This window comes from Malaclemys terrapin, chromosome 2 (genome assembly GCF_027887155.1).
Source record: "Malaclemys terrapin pileata isolate rMalTer1 chromosome 2, rMalTer1.hap1, whole genome shotgun sequence".
Lineage (NCBI taxonomy): Eukaryota > Metazoa > Chordata > Testudines > Emydidae > Malaclemys > Malaclemys terrapin.
In genome coordinates, this window is record NC_071506.1 from 177,888,291 (window position 1) to 177,906,145 (window position 17,855).

At 41.0% G+C, this 17,855-nt stretch overlaps 1 protein-coding gene across 1 annotated transcript in view; it reads left to right on the forward strand.

Annotated features, from left to right (window-relative positions):
• EPB41L4B (erythrocyte membrane protein band 4.1 like 4B) overlaps positions 1–17,855 on the forward strand; it is a 267,846-nt gene that overhangs the window by 150,175 nt on the left and 99,816 nt on the right. Inside the window, exons 16-17 of the mRNA XM_054019078.1 lie at positions 7,314–7,498; positions 16,933–17,051. Of these exons, the coding sequence (XP_053875053.1) occupies positions 7,314–7,498; positions 16,933–17,051 (304 nt within the window). The remainder of the gene's footprint in view (positions 1–7,313; positions 7,499–16,932; positions 17,052–17,855) is intronic.

The following is a 17,855-nucleotide window of genomic DNA, read 5'->3' on the forward strand; positions in this document are numbered from 1 at the left end:
AGAAGTCTGACCCTTGACAGTTCTTTCAAATAAAAACAAATTGTTCCTTAACAGCTAGCCCTGGGAATTTCTGAATGTGGTTTTTAAGCTCTTCAGGGCAAGCATCTCATCATACCTGCCTGAAAGGCCCCTAGCATACTTATCACTGAATAAATACTAATACATAGAAAATGTAAATAGAGCTCCATTAACAAACGTCTATATTAATTTACAGTATGTAATCCTCTTTAGATTTTTTTTCTCCATCCCAGTTCAGAGATCTGGTAAATTCTTTATAATTAAAAAAATACACTGTTAGTTCAACCCTTTGGAGTTAGTGGCATTTGAAGATGCTCAGCACCTTGCAGCATTGCATTGTTTGTGTGTGTGTGTGTGTGTGTGTGAGAGAGAGAGAGAGAGTCTTCTTTTTAAATCTGCATTATCGTATGTTCACACTGATCAAAATCAACTTAACGATGTATGTTCTAAAGTAGTGGTTCTTAACCTTTACTGCAGCCTGCACCCCTTGGTTCTCAATATGTTCTCACACCCCTTATCAAAAATTGTTGAAGTAGGTCAGTTCTTTAAACCTAGATATATTTTTTGTTTGTATATTACAGTAATCGTTGAAAAATGTATAATGTTACATAGGTTTGATGAAAGAAAGTAATTGTACTTACGTGCCTGTGCTTAATTTGTGTTTTTGATGATTTACCTTCTAAAAAAAAACTTGGCATGTCGCACGCCTAGAAAGAGCATCTCGCACCCCCAGAGGGTGCATGGACCCCAGGTTAAGAACCACTGTTTTAAAGGACTTCAGCGGACCGGACTTGGAGAGAAGACATATGGAGAATGCTCCTAGCTCTCTGACCAGCTGCATATCTTTTCCTTTTGGTTGTGTTTGAAGTACATTAAATTCTCTCAACTCTGAGCAACCTGCTGCTGCCTGCAGCACACTTTGTGGTGACAGCTCGTCTTCCCTTAGTGATTTGCTGTTTGAGTCGTCTCAATAGACTCAAAACGCTTTTTCTCATAGTCAGAAGTCTCACTAACAATGGTTCTCCCAAGCAGCATGTGACCTGCAAGCACTTTGCAGACCCCTAAGGGATTGTTCTGTGGACCACTGTTGAAGAACCACTTTACTGTATGATTTATTCACCGAGAGATTAGAAGGACCCCCTTTACCTTTTAAAGAAAGAAGGTTGAGGTGATAATCCTACCAAGAGATCATTCAGAAACAGTCTCAAAATTACATTGGCCTTGTCAACCATATTTTCGTTCCCAAATTTGTTAGGCTTTTTTGAACTTGCCATACTTTGTACATTCTGTTTTCTGTATTTTTTGCATTTTGTTTTTCCTGTTTGTTAGGGTCTGAAGCTTTGAGCTACTGTTCTAAAAAACCTCCCCATTTTTATTTTTATTATAAAGCTAATTTTTGAATTACTAGAAGAAAGGTCCAGAAAAGGAGCACTTTTTAAAAATTGTAGTCACTTGCTAAAATAAAGTTTTAAGTAATTTGAAGAGTAGTTTTAAAAAAAGTGATTATATTTAAAAGCCACATTTTTGCCCCCAAAATGTTTTGTTGTTCAGTCATGTCCCCCGAAGAACTGAAAGGAGCAGCCATTGAATTCAGTGGCAATAGGAAATGCTGGTCTAACACAGTTATAATATAAAGTTCAACCTTAGCTTGACTGTGTCTTGGATTTCTCTGTAGGGCCTTTAGGTTTTTGCCCCCTGGTTCCTTATGCCTCTGAGAGAGGATCCCCAACCCTTTTATGATCCTGGATTTAGAAACACCTGATCAGACCTTAGAGTGACTCAACAATAACTGCAGTACATCTTCTTTCTGGTTTTAAACTTGTGAGTTCAGGGTTGCTCATCGGAAGAACTAATTATTCCTATGTACGGTTCTAGAAATTTCTTCCCAGTTAAAGTCCACTTAGTCATCCACCCTTTAGAGGTGTCTTTAGAAATGAAATGGGCGCCTCTGGACCATCTTCAGTTGCTTCACACCTGCAATATGATTTCCTAATTTTTCTAGTATGGATGGATATGGCGGAGCTTTCATATCTTCATCTACACCACACCACAGAGCATGTAGGCCTTGTGATGCACTTTCTTTCTCCCTAGAGCATGTCCCTTACTCCCATGCTAGGTGTCAGATTCCACACCTATTTATCCCCCATCTGCTCTATGACTATCCCTCTTGTTATATTTGCATGCAATAAAGCCCTTTCCAGATAATCTGCTCCAGCCCATGTACCAGATGTGGTAATTAGCCAGTATTTTTACAAACCAGGTTCACTCTCTCCTAGCTCATTTCTTCCTCATTCCTATCCACAAAAAAATCATAAATGCTTGTTTGCCTTATAGCTATTCTCGTGCACACTTAGTGCCACATTCTGAGCTTTACAGCCTATAGTAATACTTTGCACGTATCGGGTGCTTTACATGGTTAAAGCAAGTTACAAACCTTAAGCTCAAAACCTTTAATTTTAGTTTTCATGAAATTTTGGGAGAAAATTAGAAGATTGAAAATTGAAATTTTTTAAATGCAAGTGTTAACGGAGAAAATGGACCATAAGTGATTTACTGTATGTTTTAGGGTTGCTTTTAACCAAATACAGTAAAGAAAATTAAAATTTCTAAATGACGGAAATGTAGCAGCACCTGAATAGGAAATAAAGGTGAATCCAAGGAGATCTCTCTTTCACAACCCAGGGAGATGTTCCATTATGGTGGGACACAGTTTGATGTCCCCTGTTACTATATATATATCTCATGAGATCCTACAGGACCACGCAGCAACTCCCTTTGCACGCACCAACCCTGTGTGAAATGACCTATTGTAAAGAACCACATGATACCTTGGAGGTTAAGAGGGAGATTTAAGACACAAGTGAAAGTTAGGCCCCAAGACCCACTGAAAGTCAAAGGGAGATTGACTCCCATTTATGCCTAACTCTCATTTGTGCTTTTTTGAAAACCTTCCCCTCAAACAATCAAACAGGTATGCTTATACCAGCACTGACTCTCCTTAGGGAGCATGGTTAAAACTATTCTTGAGTTTTGAAAGGTATTATTGTGACAAAGTGATAGGTGAGATATCTCCTAATAGAGCTAGGTGGGTGGCAGGGGATTCCCAGCACATTCAGTTAAAAGAATACTGTGTAGACCTGATGCTGTAGAAAGACATCAGCAAGCTGCAAATCGCCAAATAAGGCATTCTGCAGGCTTTGGATGGGAGGATGGAGGGGGCTATGTAGACATGCATTTGAAATGCTAAGCCTTTTTAAATATGAAGAGATTACAGTGCTTAGTTAGGAGGGAACACTCTTACAGAAATGGATACAGGTGTGACATTTGTTGAAAGTCAAACAAAATATCACTCCCCAATCTAGAAGCCTTTATTTCTAAATCACCATCCATCTGTCGGGGGGGACAACCTAGACCCACTGAATGTACTAGCATTCCCATGGCCAGAGTAGTCCATGCATCCCTTCCCGCACTCACCCCTAGAACACAACACAACACTGCTCTGAGACACTGGGTTCCTAGAGTCCTCAAAACCATGTGGAGGCAGAGGCCCACCAATCACCTCCCAATTACTGCTTTAGACCCCCTGGGAAGCACCTGGACTGCAGCAGACACCATAGGTGAAAGGGAGCCTTCACAGCCCATCTCTGTGATATTGACTAAGACCATTCTTGTGAAATCCTCAGTAAGAGGGTGGGAGAATTTCCCAGTTGAATGGGGATGACTGCTGGGAGGATGGGATGGAAAGACATCAGGTCAGAAGCTAAGGGTTGCTCTGTGTGAGGATGGAGGCAATGATGTCGTGAAGTGGTGATAAGACAGTGGAGGGGGAGGGCTGGATGGCAGGAAAATGTAAAAGTTTTAATTGAATAAGTGGCGTGTTATAAGTAATGTTTGATAAAGTGCTAGGCTTTAGCAGCAGCAATGGAAATAGGGTAAATGAAAGGGGGCGAAGAAGTTGAAAAATGTGTATTGCATCATCTGTCCTACTACTTTGTTTGTATGCTCCCTTTTTTGGTAAGATTAAAATAGTTTGAGGTCAAGGTCTACGTATCTGAATTTTGGACTTCTAGCAGCTTTGTGGAAAATACAGCTAGTAGAATAATGAGGGTCAGCTGGTGGCCCAAGAGTTGGCAATGGACTGATTTAGAATGAAGCATTAGTCTTTCTCCTTTAGAGTGTGGGCAGTACTGCACTACCTCTTTTCTCAATGTTCAAGTAATCTATTATGTAGTAAGCTAGTGGGGCTTGTCAGGGAGACACTAAAGTAGGAGAACAGGTGGAGTGTTACAGCAAAGGGAAAAGTTGCAGAAAGGTAAACAGGCAGAGCATCAAAGAAAGATGCAATAAGAGGAAAGGATGTAAGGTAGCAAAATAATCTTTTAAGAGATTAAAATCAAGGTGGAATTTTGGCATACTAGGAAGGCCAAAAGAGAAATACAGGAGGAGAAAATATGGAAGTTTACTCGTACAAAAAACTAGGTGTCTATAACAACGGAAAAACTAGAGGCCTTATGACATGATCAAAACTTTGTCGGTTGGCATTACATTGCTGGGGGAAAAACATAACAGCAATGTTCAGTTCAAACAGGCAAGATGTATCCAGGAGAGAGAGGGAAAGGAAAGAGGAGAAGTCATTGAGCAGAAGAGTAGAGAAAGATAATGTTTCAATTCTCTGGGTCAAAATAAAGACCATGAAGAACAGAGAAGCCCCAGTGAAGTACCTGTGCTAGAGCACACCAAACCATGGAGAGGTGGAGTTTAAGGTCTGTACTGTAGAAGTTTTGCCTTGATGTGTTTTGGAAATGTAATATTAAGGCTTCCAAATGCCTTTAAATGAAACACTGTAGGTGACATGGAATGGGTAATTTGGATTCCTCAAGCTTGAGATTTTGGATTGGGTAATTCCAAGTCTGTCATATGTAAAGCCAGTTCACTAGGTCAGAAGCTGCAGTCCCAGTTGTTCTCTGACTCCCCAGTCTCATGAAGAACTCCCACAGAACCTCATATGCGGGTGAGGGCGGGTTGTGATTATTGTCCTATCCTGCAAATGGACACAGGGAACCAGCCGTGAGGGTGAGTTTGAATATCTGTCACATCCATATCAACCTCTGAGACTTGACTTACAAAGTTTTATGGTCTCATTGATGTTGATGGACAACTGGGTTGCCTCTTCCAACCAGTGTGTGTCTATCTGCTCACCTGCAGCTATTATCATTTTTTTAAAGGGGATCTTCAGCTCTATGATCCTTTATCATACTCTGGTTTAATGGTGATCTCTGTGTCTTGAAACAGTTGAATTATACAAAGGATGGCAGAGAAGTCACCTGGAATCTGATCTTTTCTACAGAACATTCATTTGTATGTACAAAAGAGCTATAACATAAGACAAAAAAGTTAATTGTCCTCTGTCGTAGACACCTCAAAAAGATTGTCTAGGTGAACTCTCATTTAGTGCGCAGTCTCATTATCCTGGACTGATTTGTCCCATAAGTACTGCCTTCAGTTGATTGCTGTGTTAAAGATGTTGAAGGTGGTCTTGCTAATGAGAGACTAGTGTCAGGTTATTTTCTCCAAACCTTTGGAGTTTGAGAACTACAGGCTCCAGATGGTTTGTCATCTACTGTTTGCATTTGGTTTGGTTTCTAAGGAGAATATTTCTCATCTTCTGGGCTCCTCAAGATTTACCACTTGTAGATCTGAGCCATGTTTATCCTGGTCACTTAAGAAAAGTGGGGTAGCTATGGTGCCATTACTGGCAGTTCGTTCCAATGTCTTGCTTTGTGAGAAGAGGCTTCCAACTGTCGTTAAACATGCAGCGGTCCACCTCCTCCCCAATGAACCAACTTTTGACATTGAAGTGCTGGTCAGTTACCACCAGCCGGAGCCTCCCATACAGTTAGAAAAGTGTATTAAGAAGGCCATTGTTATTGAAGAGGTACAAAGTTATGCACTTGGACATGGCTTTTGAAATAATACAATGTTTGTTTGCAAATGACTGGTTAATTTTGCTTTGGGAGGGTAGACAGTTTGCGGTGAACAAAGTTTTTTTTCTATATTGTATGCAGTCTAGTTAGAAATAATCTGCTCATTTTTCCTTCTAATTCTTCAGTTTTCAGGTTTTTCTCTCTTTAGTTGTAAGCTGCCAGCAGGTGGATATCTCTTCATATGTTCTAAAAAGGCTGGAAATTCTTTTCTTTTTTAATTTAGTGTTCCAAAAACTGCTACAATTTTGAATATTAATACATTTATAAAATGATACAGAATACTTTTTCAAATATTTTAAAATGTATAATATTCCATGAAGAAGAAACTTTATTTGCACTAATCTGCGTAGATGGTATAAAGCACTTACTGTTTTTTGGTTGCTGGAATTAAGATGCAATCAACATCTGCTTTAGCCATTTCAAGTAATAACTTTATATAGTACCTATACAATTATTGAATAAAGTGTATGTTAGTATCTGAGTCAATACCGATGTAGAATTAAGGACAAACTTTCACTAAGATCTCAACCTGGTCTTCATTTCTGCATGCACAATTGTTGCATGCTGTTATTCTCTTACAAAAATATTTATATGTACAAAATTTATTTGTACTGTATTTACCAGCACAAATGTGATTTCATTGTTGGCACAAGTAAATGCTCAACTAAAGATACTTTTTTTCAGAATTTTATTATTTCCAATATGTGTCAAACTTTTCCAAAGAGCATTGTCACCATTTTGCCAGAGACTCATTCAACCTCAGTAGTATGAAATTACTCTGATCCCATTGTCTAGATTCTCAAAGTCAAACCACACTGAGGATGAATTGCTGTGGTGTGATCTGGGCAATCTCCTACCACAAATGAAAATGCAAATCCCCATCTGATGGGTTTTGATGTTTCCTTAGATCTATGCTCTGGACCACATATCATTCAAATTTGAGTCATGTAATTTTTTTTTTTTTTTTAGGGAAGCATCATTCGCATTTAAAACAGAAAATAATTCACAAATGAAAATCTTACCATCTTGCTGTGCATGCAGGCCTCCCATTGGTACAAAGTGTTAGGTTAGAATCTATGCCAGTTTGGGGGTTTTGTTTTTTTGTGGTTTTTTTTTTTTTTGGGGGGGGGGGGGGATTCAGTTAAATTGAAATGAATTAATCTTAAATGGGTGGAGTACTTAGCTTACACAAATTAAAGAACCTTCTTGAAAACTCAACATTGTCCAAGAAAAGCAGTTTAAATTCCCCAAAAAGACATAATTGCTTTGTCACTTTAAAAGATTCTAATTTGAATTGAATTTGTTTCACAGCTACCCCTTGAACAACACTGACCTTCATCAGTTCAACATTGAAGAAAATGGTGGAGCTCCATTTACCACAAAAATGTCTGGAAGGCATCACCACCACCACCACCGGCATCACCATCACCACTCTAATTATGGAGTAATTGTTCCAGACAACAAAGATATTGTTTCTGGAGTTCCAAACCCAAATAGTAAGTCTATTAAATGTAACAGAATTTCAGTAATTACTCTGGCATGAGATTTGTCACAGGCAAGGAAACAGACAGCATCAAAGAAGGGGAGCTATTGCATTTCAGGTTTTCTCAATGAAGAACATACTTTCTATTATTCTCAAATTTCACGGTTGATGCAAATTAATCAGGATTCACAGTTTTCTGGCTCTGCTGTTGAATGCTTGGTTACAGGATCTGGCAATTAATTTGAATTCCATAACTGAACAACCGCTAGATTAGTCATAGAGTTAGATGCTTGGCACAGGATGATATATTTCATTATTATTATTATTTATATAGTGTCACAGGCATAGCCCTTTCTATCCTCTTCTTCTTCTGTGCCCCCAGCTGTCCATGTGTCTGGTTCCCACTTTTCTCCTCACCCCTTTTAATTTGAATCAAGCAGCTTTCTTCTTCATAGTATCTGGGCACGAGCAGGAAAAGCACTGAGAGCACAGGACAGACAGTCTCCCTGCCCTCCGGTCCAGTGTCCAGTTCTACAGCCTCCGCCCTGGCATAAGGAGAAGCAATTGCAAGAAATTGCTAGAGGCTGGAACGTGATCAATGCAGATGGAATCGTCAAGTCACTGTCACACCTCTACTGAACATGTGCAAATGGCAAAAATCAGGAATAATTCACATTATACTAAATATTTGTAACCAGCTCTGAGAGGGTTAAGCCTCAGCCTATCTAAATTTAGTCAGTCAGTCAGTCCATGCAAGCAGTTGAACAAAAAAGTGCAGCATGGCTTCTGTGAGGTTTCTGTTACAATATTTCCTATTCCAACCCTTGTGATTGCTAATTTTTCCCCTAAAGTACAGAAAAATGTGTTGACAGGATTTTGATTTTGTTTCAGAATCAATTAGAAGTAAGTATAGCTTGCAAACTGTTTTCTCATGCACAGCATAATATAGTCTCCCAGTATACCCTGGAGGTATTTTAGCCTGACATTGACTTTAAAAACAGAGATGTTTTTCTATGTACGACATACAGTGGGTGTTCCTAGGGATAGTGTAATTTTTTCCTCCCACTTTACTTAGGCCTGGTCTACACACAGTTTTTCCCCTAATTTGGTTAAGGGTGTGATTGTTTACCTAAGGAGTTTAATGTGTACTGCCCCTGTTTTGTGGGACAAGGCTATAGTGGTATAAGCACCTTTCTATCAGTATAACTGCATCCACATTAGGAGGTTTTACTGCTTTAACTATGCCTGGTTCAAAATGATATAGTTAAAGAGGTACAAAGTATGTGTGTAGACAAACCTTAAACTGATTGGTTTCTGAAAATGGGACCATTTTTGTAAGAAATTAATGCACCATTAAATGCATACTAACCCTGCAGGAAGTTGGAATGATATAACATTTATGAATTGACAGCTTTGCTAATGAGATGTTGATTACATCCACCAGTGTGCTGCTCTGCCAGCTGAATGGAGCTGTTGCTGCTCCAGATCCAGATCTTTCCATCCCACTCAAAAGCCCATGGAAGAGGGCTCTGAGGCAGCAAATCTGCCTGGCAGAGTTCTTTCTCACCTGACCCATTATAGGGTCAGAGTTTGTGCCCCTGATAAATAAGCTTATATACTTGGCAGTTCTGTGGGATGCCCAAGCCATGTGCTCAGAGGCCATGTGCCTCTGGAGCAACTCTGGCCCCAGACTCCATGCTACACTGAAAATTTTATCAGGTGAACAAGTGCACTACAGGACCCTGGTAAGGTGTGAAGGAGTTGAGGGAGGGCTACTTTACATGTTGTATGTACTGCCTTAGGAGGCTTTCAACAGCACCTGTACTGGAACCACTATTTCAGGAGCACTTGGGAGCATGTTTGATAATTGCCCAACCAGCAAAAACAGTGTTCACCTGGCACTTGGAGACAATGGTGCTACGGTAGATAAGGATTTAAATATACTGATTTGTGTATCTAAAGTTGGTTTGTGGACACCTTGTGAATTAGATGAATTATTAGAACAACCTTCACTGGACAAATTGGTCACTGTCAACTTGGTCCCAGTTGGTCAACCAGTTAGAGCATTCCTCTTCCACTATCTCCAAACTCACAACACGAAAAGGGAATTAGTCCTGGCTGTTACTTCTCTGATTCGAAATGAGACTCAGTGGAGCACCACTTTCAACAAGCTTGCTCTGCTGGAACAGAAAAGGGCACTACTTGTCTTTTGCATGGCGAATCCTGGTACCAACCTACCGACTCCATCCAATTGGAGTGTGTTAGAGATGGTGGATTCCTGTAGATTTCTCTGAGCAGGCTGTTCCTTATGGGAAGCACTGCCCCCAGGCTACCATCATATGATGCCTGGTCAGCTGACCCAACCCCACTGCCCCATACCCAAACCCAAGAGTCAGATAACAACTAGGCACAGGTGGGACTGTGTCCTACTCCCCTTGAAAAGCCACTGCAACAAGGGAGGGCTTCTCCCCAGCTTGCTAAGAACTCACTGCCCTGCCCATAGACTCTTTTATACAGTTTTATTGTCCCAGCTTAGGTCAAACAAAAACATAGTTATGCAACTGTTACATACCAGAGCACAATCTAGACTAATAAGTAGCTGTATCACTCCTCCCTGTAACCTGGGGTGCCCTTTACAATGCCTTACTGCTGTAGCCTCCAGTATGTAAGTCATTCCCAGCTATGTCTGTGTGGTGCAGCCAGCCAGCCACGCCTTGGCTCTTACCGGCCTTGGTTATGCTGCAGGGTGACCCCCACACACTCAGAGTCCAAGATCTTCCCCACAAACTGTCTGTCGTGTACTGCCCAGCCCTCTCCTGGACAATACAAATATGTTAAGTCTGTTATTCCTTTAAGGAAGTAATATGCACACAACTTGTTACCCCAACTGGAGTTACCCAGACATTTCAAATTGAATACACTATATTAGATAAAACAGTAAAACAAGTTTATTAACTACAAAGAGAGAGATTTTAAGTGCGATTTTAAGTAATGAGGCATAAAAGTCAGAAATGGTTACAAGAAAAATAAAGATGAAACATTTACTAATGGCTAACTTAACGAACTATATTAAATTTAGAGCAAAGTTTCTCATCACATGCTCCAGCAGATTACTGACCAAACTACAGTAGCTGGACTACTCCCCCAGAGTCCAACGGCTGCTTCCTTTGTCTTTTCAGGTACAGTGAATGTGATGAGCAGGGACAGAGCGAGAGGGGCCTTGGGGTATTCGTCCCTCCTTTTTATAGTTTCAGTTCCCTTCTTGAAAAATGTTTCCAGCTGAGACCCAGGAGACAGAGTCTGTGTGGAAGCATATTCCCTGCTAGGGTTTTTTTCACCTGTTTGAACTTCCTTTGTTTCCCCTCCTCGCTTGATGACTCTGTTTACTGCTTAGATGCAAGTTAAGGCAAGCACAAATTCCTTCCTTTGTTTAGAACAGACCTGACTTCTGCTTGGGCAGGACTGTGGGGTTTGGAACATGTGTTAATAACATCATAGAGGGGAATCTTATAACTTCACATACAATGTTACCACACATATTTCACCAGATCAGTACTGACCAGCAAATTATGAGTTTTCAAATGATACCTTACAAGGCATATTTTGTGCAAAAGATTATTACAGTAGTGTGCAGGGTGTGAATACATGAGTGTATTCTGTCACAGCAGTTTTCCCAGGGCTACAGTTATCAGGGCTTTTTCCCACTTTAGTTCCATTTGCCTCCACTCCCAGCTAGCATTGGCTGTCCTAGCTCTCCAAAGCTCCCTGTTCCCAGTGAGAGCCCCACGGTCCCTCAGTCTGAACCTTTCCAGGCTCTCAGACTGACTCATTCAGCTCCCCCTCACTGAGGGGGGGGGGGTCTCTTTCTAAGCCCTCTCTTTTAAAGCTCAGCTGGCATCAGTTGCCGAGCCACAGGCATGCTGGCCCTGCTCCACCTTAAAAGGCCAGTGTCACCCTGTGACAGCTAGCCCTACCCTGTAACACAGAATTTTATTGATCTGGCTTTTAAAACTCTCTGCTGGGATACATTTGGCAATATTTCCCCCCAAACACAGAGTGGCAGCTACAAAGCTGTAAATTAAGAATCCAAGGCAATTTCGGTAACTGAATAATTTTTTTAATTGGATTCTTCAAATCCCTACTTACATCATTTCAACTAAGAATATTGAGTCTAGTAATGGGTCTGGGGAAAAGGCTGATGTTACCCATGAGGGAACTAAAAAGGAGCATTCTGGCTTTCTACCAGGGTCCCAGGACAGTGTGAATGGTGGGAAGTGTGTAAGAGAAAGAACTCATGTGCAGAGAGGAAGGAAGTGGTAATACCAGTGTGTGTGATGCTGGGGAATGAAATGACATGAGGACTGGTGTCTGAAAGGGGGTAAAATGAACGGTTGGGGTGTCTGTAAGGAAAGTGCATCAAGGAATAGAGTAGTGGCTAATTTGCTGAGAGTCTCAAGAGCACAGTGTGCATGTGAATGCAAGAGTGAGTGGGGAAGGGTGGGGAAGCATGGTGTAGTATCTCTACTAATGGAAGAATACATTGGAGGTTTCTCTGTGGAGGTGAGGAAAATGGGACCTCACAGGTCACACCTTTTAATCTTGCTGTCTCTTGAAACGGCCGAGGCCTCTGCCTTTTTGCTTGTTTCAGGTCATGTGGACTCACTAAACCCTGAGCTTTGACTTTGGAGTTCATGTCAAGTGGAACAGAAGTCAGCCTAATCTATCTAGATTTGCCTGTGTCCAGGCTGAAATCAACCCCTCTTCCATCTTACATGGTTTCAAATGAAATACAAAATTCCACCATCCTCTCCAGCAAGACATGGGGAGTGGGTTTGAGAGTACTGAATATTCAAACAAGGCTCTCCTTAAATGTTTGTGAATAGAGTATGGGACTTGTATCAGAGGGGTAGCCGTGTTAGTATGAATCTGTAAAAAGCAACAGAGGGTCCTGTGGCACCTTTAAGACTAACAGAAGTATTGGGAGCATAAGCTTTCATGGGTAAGAACCTCACTTCTTCAGATGCAAGTAATGGAAATTTCCAGAGGCAGGTATAAATCAGTATGGAAATAACGAGGTTAGTTCAGTCAGGGAGGGTGAGGTGCTCTGCTAGCAGTTGAGGTGTGAACACCAAGGGAAGAGAAACTGCTTCTGTAGTTGGATAGCCATTCACAGTCTTTGTTTAATCCTGATCTGATGGTGTCAAATTTGCAAATGAACTGGAGCTCAGCAGTTTCTCTTTGGAGTCTGGTCCTGAAGTTTTTTTGCTGTAAGATGGCTACCTTTACATCTGCTATTGTGTGGCCGGGGAGGTTGAAGTGTTCTTCTACAGGTTTTCGTATATTGCCATTCCTGATATCTGACTTGTGTCCATTTATCCTCTTGCATAGTGACTGTCCAGTTTGGCCAATGTACATAGCAGAGGGGCATTGCTGGCACATGATGGCATATATAACATTGGTGGACGTGCAGGTGAATGAGCCGGTGATGTTGTAGCTGATCTGGTTAGGTCCTGTGATGGTGTTGCTGGTGTAGATATGTGGGCAGAGTTGGCATCGAGGTTTGTTGCATGGGTTGGTTCCTGAGTTAGAGTTGTTATGGTGCGGTGCGTGGTTGCTGGTGAGAATATACTTAAGGTTGGCGGGTTGTCTGTGGGCGAGGACTGGCCTGCCTCCCAAGGTCTGTGAAAGTGAGGGATCGTTGTCCAGGATGGGTTGTAGATCACTGATGATGCGTTGGAGAGGTTTAAGCTGAGGACCGTAGGTGATGGCCAGTGGAGTTCTGTTGGTTTCTTTTTTGGGCCTGTCTTGTAGCAGGAGGCTTCTGGGTACACGTCTGGCTCTGTTGATTTGTTTCTTTATTTCCTTGTGTGGGTATCGTAGTTTTGAGAATGCTTGGTGAAGATCTTGTAGGTGTTGGTCTCTGTCTGAGGGGTTGGAGCAGATGCGGTTGTACCTCAGCGCTTGGCTGTAGACGATGGATCGTGTGGTGTGTCTGGGGTGGAAGCTGGAGGCATGAAGGTAGGCATAGTGGTCGGTGGGTTTTCGGTATAGGGTGGTGTTAATGTGACCATCGCTTTTTTTTATTTGTACTGTGGTGTCTAGGAAGTGGACCTCCCGTGTAGATTGTTCCAGGCTGAGGTTGATGGGGTGGAAGCTGTTGAAATCATGGTGGAATTCTTCCAGGGTCTCCTTTCCATGGGTCCAGATGATGAAGATGTCATCAATGTAGCGTAGGTAGAGAAGGAGCGTGAGTGGACGAGAGCTGAGGAAGTGTTGTTCCAGGTCAGCCATAAAAATGTTGGCGTATTGTGGGGCCATGCGGGTGCCCATAGCGGTGCCACTGGTCTGGAGGTATATATTGTCACCAAATTTGAAATAATTGTGAGTGAGGATAAAGTCACAGGGCTCAGCAACAAGTTGTGCTGTGTCATCATCAGGGATACTGTTCCTGACAGCTTGTATTCCATCTGTGTGTGGGATATTTGTGTAGAGAGCCTCTACATCCATGGTGGCTAGGATGGTGTTTTCTGGGAGGTCACCAATGCATTGTAGTTTTCTCAGGAAATCTGTGGTGTCACGGAGATAGCTGGGAGTGCTGGTAGCGTAGGGTCTGAGTAGGGAGTCCACATATCCAGACAGTCCTTCGGTGAGAGTGCCAATGCCCAAGATGATGGGGCATCCAGGATTTCCAGGTTTGTGGATCTTGGGGTAGTAGATAGAATAACCCCGGTCGGGGCTCTAAGGGTATGTTGATTTGTTCCTGTGTTAGTGTAGGGAGTGTCCTCAGTAGATGGTGCAGTTTCTTAGTGTATTCCTCAGTGGGATCTGAGGAAAGTGGCCTGTAGAATTTGGTATTGGAGAGTTGTCTGGCAGCCTCCTTCTGGTAGTCAGACCTGTTCATGATGACAACAGCACCTCCTTTATCAGGCTCTTTGATGATAATGTCAGGGTGGTTTCTGAGGCTGTAGATGGCATTGCGTTCTGCACGACTTAGGTTATGAGGCAAGCGATGTTGTTTTTCCACAATTTCTGCCTGTGCATGTTGGCGGAAGCATTCTATGTATAGGTCCAGACTGTCATTTTGACCCTTAGGAGGAGTCCATGTGGAGTTCTTCTTCCTGTGCTGTTGGTGGGAGGGTATCTGTGTATCAATGCGCTGTTCAGTGTTATCTTGAAAGTATTCTTTGAGTCAGAGGCGGCGAAAGTAGGCTTCCAGATCACCGCAGAACTGTATCATGTTCATGGGGGTGCTGGGGCAAAAAGAGAGTCCCCAAGATAGGACAGACTCTTCTGCTGGGTTGAGTGTGTAGCTGACTAAAGTATGGGACTTGTTACAGCAAACAAAACCAGTCAAAATTTGCCTGGTTTTCAGATTCTCAGTGTGGTTTCGTTATGACAGTGTCGTCCAACTGCTCAGAAACCCGTCTTAAATTTGAACAAGTTTTGTGATAGTAATTCAGCAACAGATTTCATTATGAATTATTATATTTAAGATGTACTTCTTCTGTAAAGGGTACTTGTGGAGAGATGGTACTTTCTTAAGCAGCAGATCTGCTTCCTGTGTGTATTCAGATTTGCATCTGCTGACTTAAGTGACAAAAATTAAGTTTTACTATGTAATACAGCTGTTAACCCTGCAGCGCCAACACCACTCAGAAAGAGGGAGTGGGATTCTTTTCCGGTGTGTGTGTAATCAACAGAATTTTTTATTGATTGCCAATTAATTATAACTGTGCAAACCCACTGAAGGTAGCTGAGAGACTATAGAGATCACCTTGGCCATGATATGAAGAGAATGGCATTGCACAGTGTCACTGAGAACATAGTTTATCCTGCAGAGTCTTTTAAAGGAGACAGTGAGTGAGGGAGAGAGGCCCCAGCTTGGCTTTCAGATACAAGCTAGGTTCGCAGTTAGAAAAAAACATCCACTCATTTAGAGACCGAGTACACTTGATATGGAAATCAGCAAGAGACAATGAACATAGAATGTTATGTCATTTTAACAGAATTAATTTCAGAGTACAACTGCATTTTAAGTAAACTAATCTTTTAAAGGTTATTTTCGTTTTTAAGAGAGATATTTGATTTTTTTTAAAACTTAACATTGGCATTGTAAAGAATTTGTTTAGAGTTTATTTATTTATGGCTTTGTTTTGTATGACTATTTGCAAGTTGAACAGTGAAAACTAAGTTAATTTAACTGTTTTAATTTCTGGTACATTAATGTAATGAACCAGTCATGCAATCTAGCAAACTGTACAATTACATTTGACTTAAACCCATTTAAATTGTGTACTTTTTCAGTATTTTCTTTCCCAACCGGAACTTAAAATGAATCTGTTTATACAAAATCATCCTGGCTTATCTAAGAAGCGGCACTAATTTATTCACTAAGTACCACAGTGTGATTTCTTAGTTCAGAGCTTTATCATCGGGAAAGAAAATGTGATGTCAGAAATTCTGGACTGTGTCATCGCTGATTGTATCAAGCAAGATAACAGGAATACAAGGAGCCCAACACTGGAAACAGTTACTCAAGAGCCCATTCACCAGAAACACACTTATTTACTTCAGTGGGAGTTGGATTCACCCCCTGGTCTCCAATTCAGCAGGGATGGATTTAAACATGCTTAAACAGTTATTGAATTAGGCCCCACGTGAGCAGTACTTATCTTCATTAGGACTATTTAATAACTTGATCCTAACCAGACTGAAGTCAATGGGAGGCTTTCTATTGATTTCAAGGGGCTTTGGATTAGACCCCTAGAGTCTGAAGAATGGGTCCAAACTACTTTTACTTATTAACTAGTCTCACTGAGAAAATGAAATACAGAAAAAGTTAAGGACTCATTTAATGACATTTAATAAAACAAATAATATTTTTATATTTCTAAATAATTTTCATATCTGCCACTCCATCCCTAAGGTGGTTTAATAGGTCAATATTGACAGGAGGCTCACTCAAAAATATTGTATTTTCTTTCTGCATAAGTGAATAATTAAAAAACTGTTGAGTGAGCTGGACGAATTCCTGATGACAACCTAAAAGAGACTGGTGTTCAAAGACGAGAGTCTGCTGTAGAAGCCAAAAAGCCAGACTCTGATACCCTTACACAGAGGTGGCATCTTTGTTCAAAGTCGTGCCAGTGGAGTCGATGGGACCACTCATGGACTCAGTTGCTACTCATCTTGAGACACTCAGAATCGGGTCCGAAGTTGGTTTAAGTCACATTAGAATTTGGAAGAAGATTGTTTGCTAAATAGAAAAGGGAAAATGACCCAATAAATGCATTTTAAAACTTCTTAGAGGGTATTACAGAAAATAAAAAGCATATAAAGCTTTTGACAGTATTTCCTCAATTGCAGCTGAGTGTTTTGATCTGCAATGCTCTTGTAGTTTTCCTTGAGATTTTGTTTTTTCTCTCTTTCTTTTGGGCCTCTTTTTAGAATTGAGCTCAGGACTTCCCCTCCTTTATGATAACACTTCTTCCCATCTGAAGAAAATGGAAGTGGAGACTGTGAAGGTAGTTGGACCATGGCCAGCTCTGCACATCAATATAAACAAGGTACAATATCATAGTGTATGTCAGAAAGCTCCTTTTGTGACTTGATATTCAGCAGCTGATGTTACTTCATCATTAATTCAACCCAATATATTTGGCTGCAAGTGTTTCACTTATTTATCTCCCACCATTTTCTTATTGGTCTTTAAATATTTCCTTCCACTTTCCCTTTGAAATTCAATTCAGCTGAAAGTAGGAAATAAAGGCTTAGTGTGTGTATGTTTATATATTTCTCAATATAATTCAATTGCCCCATTCCTTTTAAGGTGTATTATTCACTGTGCATGTACTGTATGTATTTGAAATATTTACAGGATGGTAGCTGAATGACAGTAGGTTGTGGGGGGCGGGTGTGGGGAGAAAGAATAGAGATCAACACTATCAAATGACAAAGGATTTTATGGTCTTTTATTTAAACCATGATAAAGCTACTTCAGCTGTGCCATTGTTCTGTTTTAGCTTTGACGGGTTACTCAGTTAGGTAACGTAAAAGTGTTTAAAAAAATCATATTTTTTCTTCACATAAGAAGAGTGTGTTATGTTTTAGAACTACCTTGGCATAGGTTTACATGACAGAACCATAGAACCTGGTGCCTCATCCTATAGCTATTAACTTCAGAACTCTAGCTGAAGCCAATGGAGTTGTGCATATGATAAGTCTTGCAGCATCAGGCCCTTTAAGGCTCAATCCTGAACCCACTGAAGTCAATGGAAATGTTGGCATTGAATTAAAGAGATGGATAATCAGGCCCTTAATGAATAAAGTGGTTGAGAGAGGAAGTCGTGTTTGGAAAGATTTCTGACTCT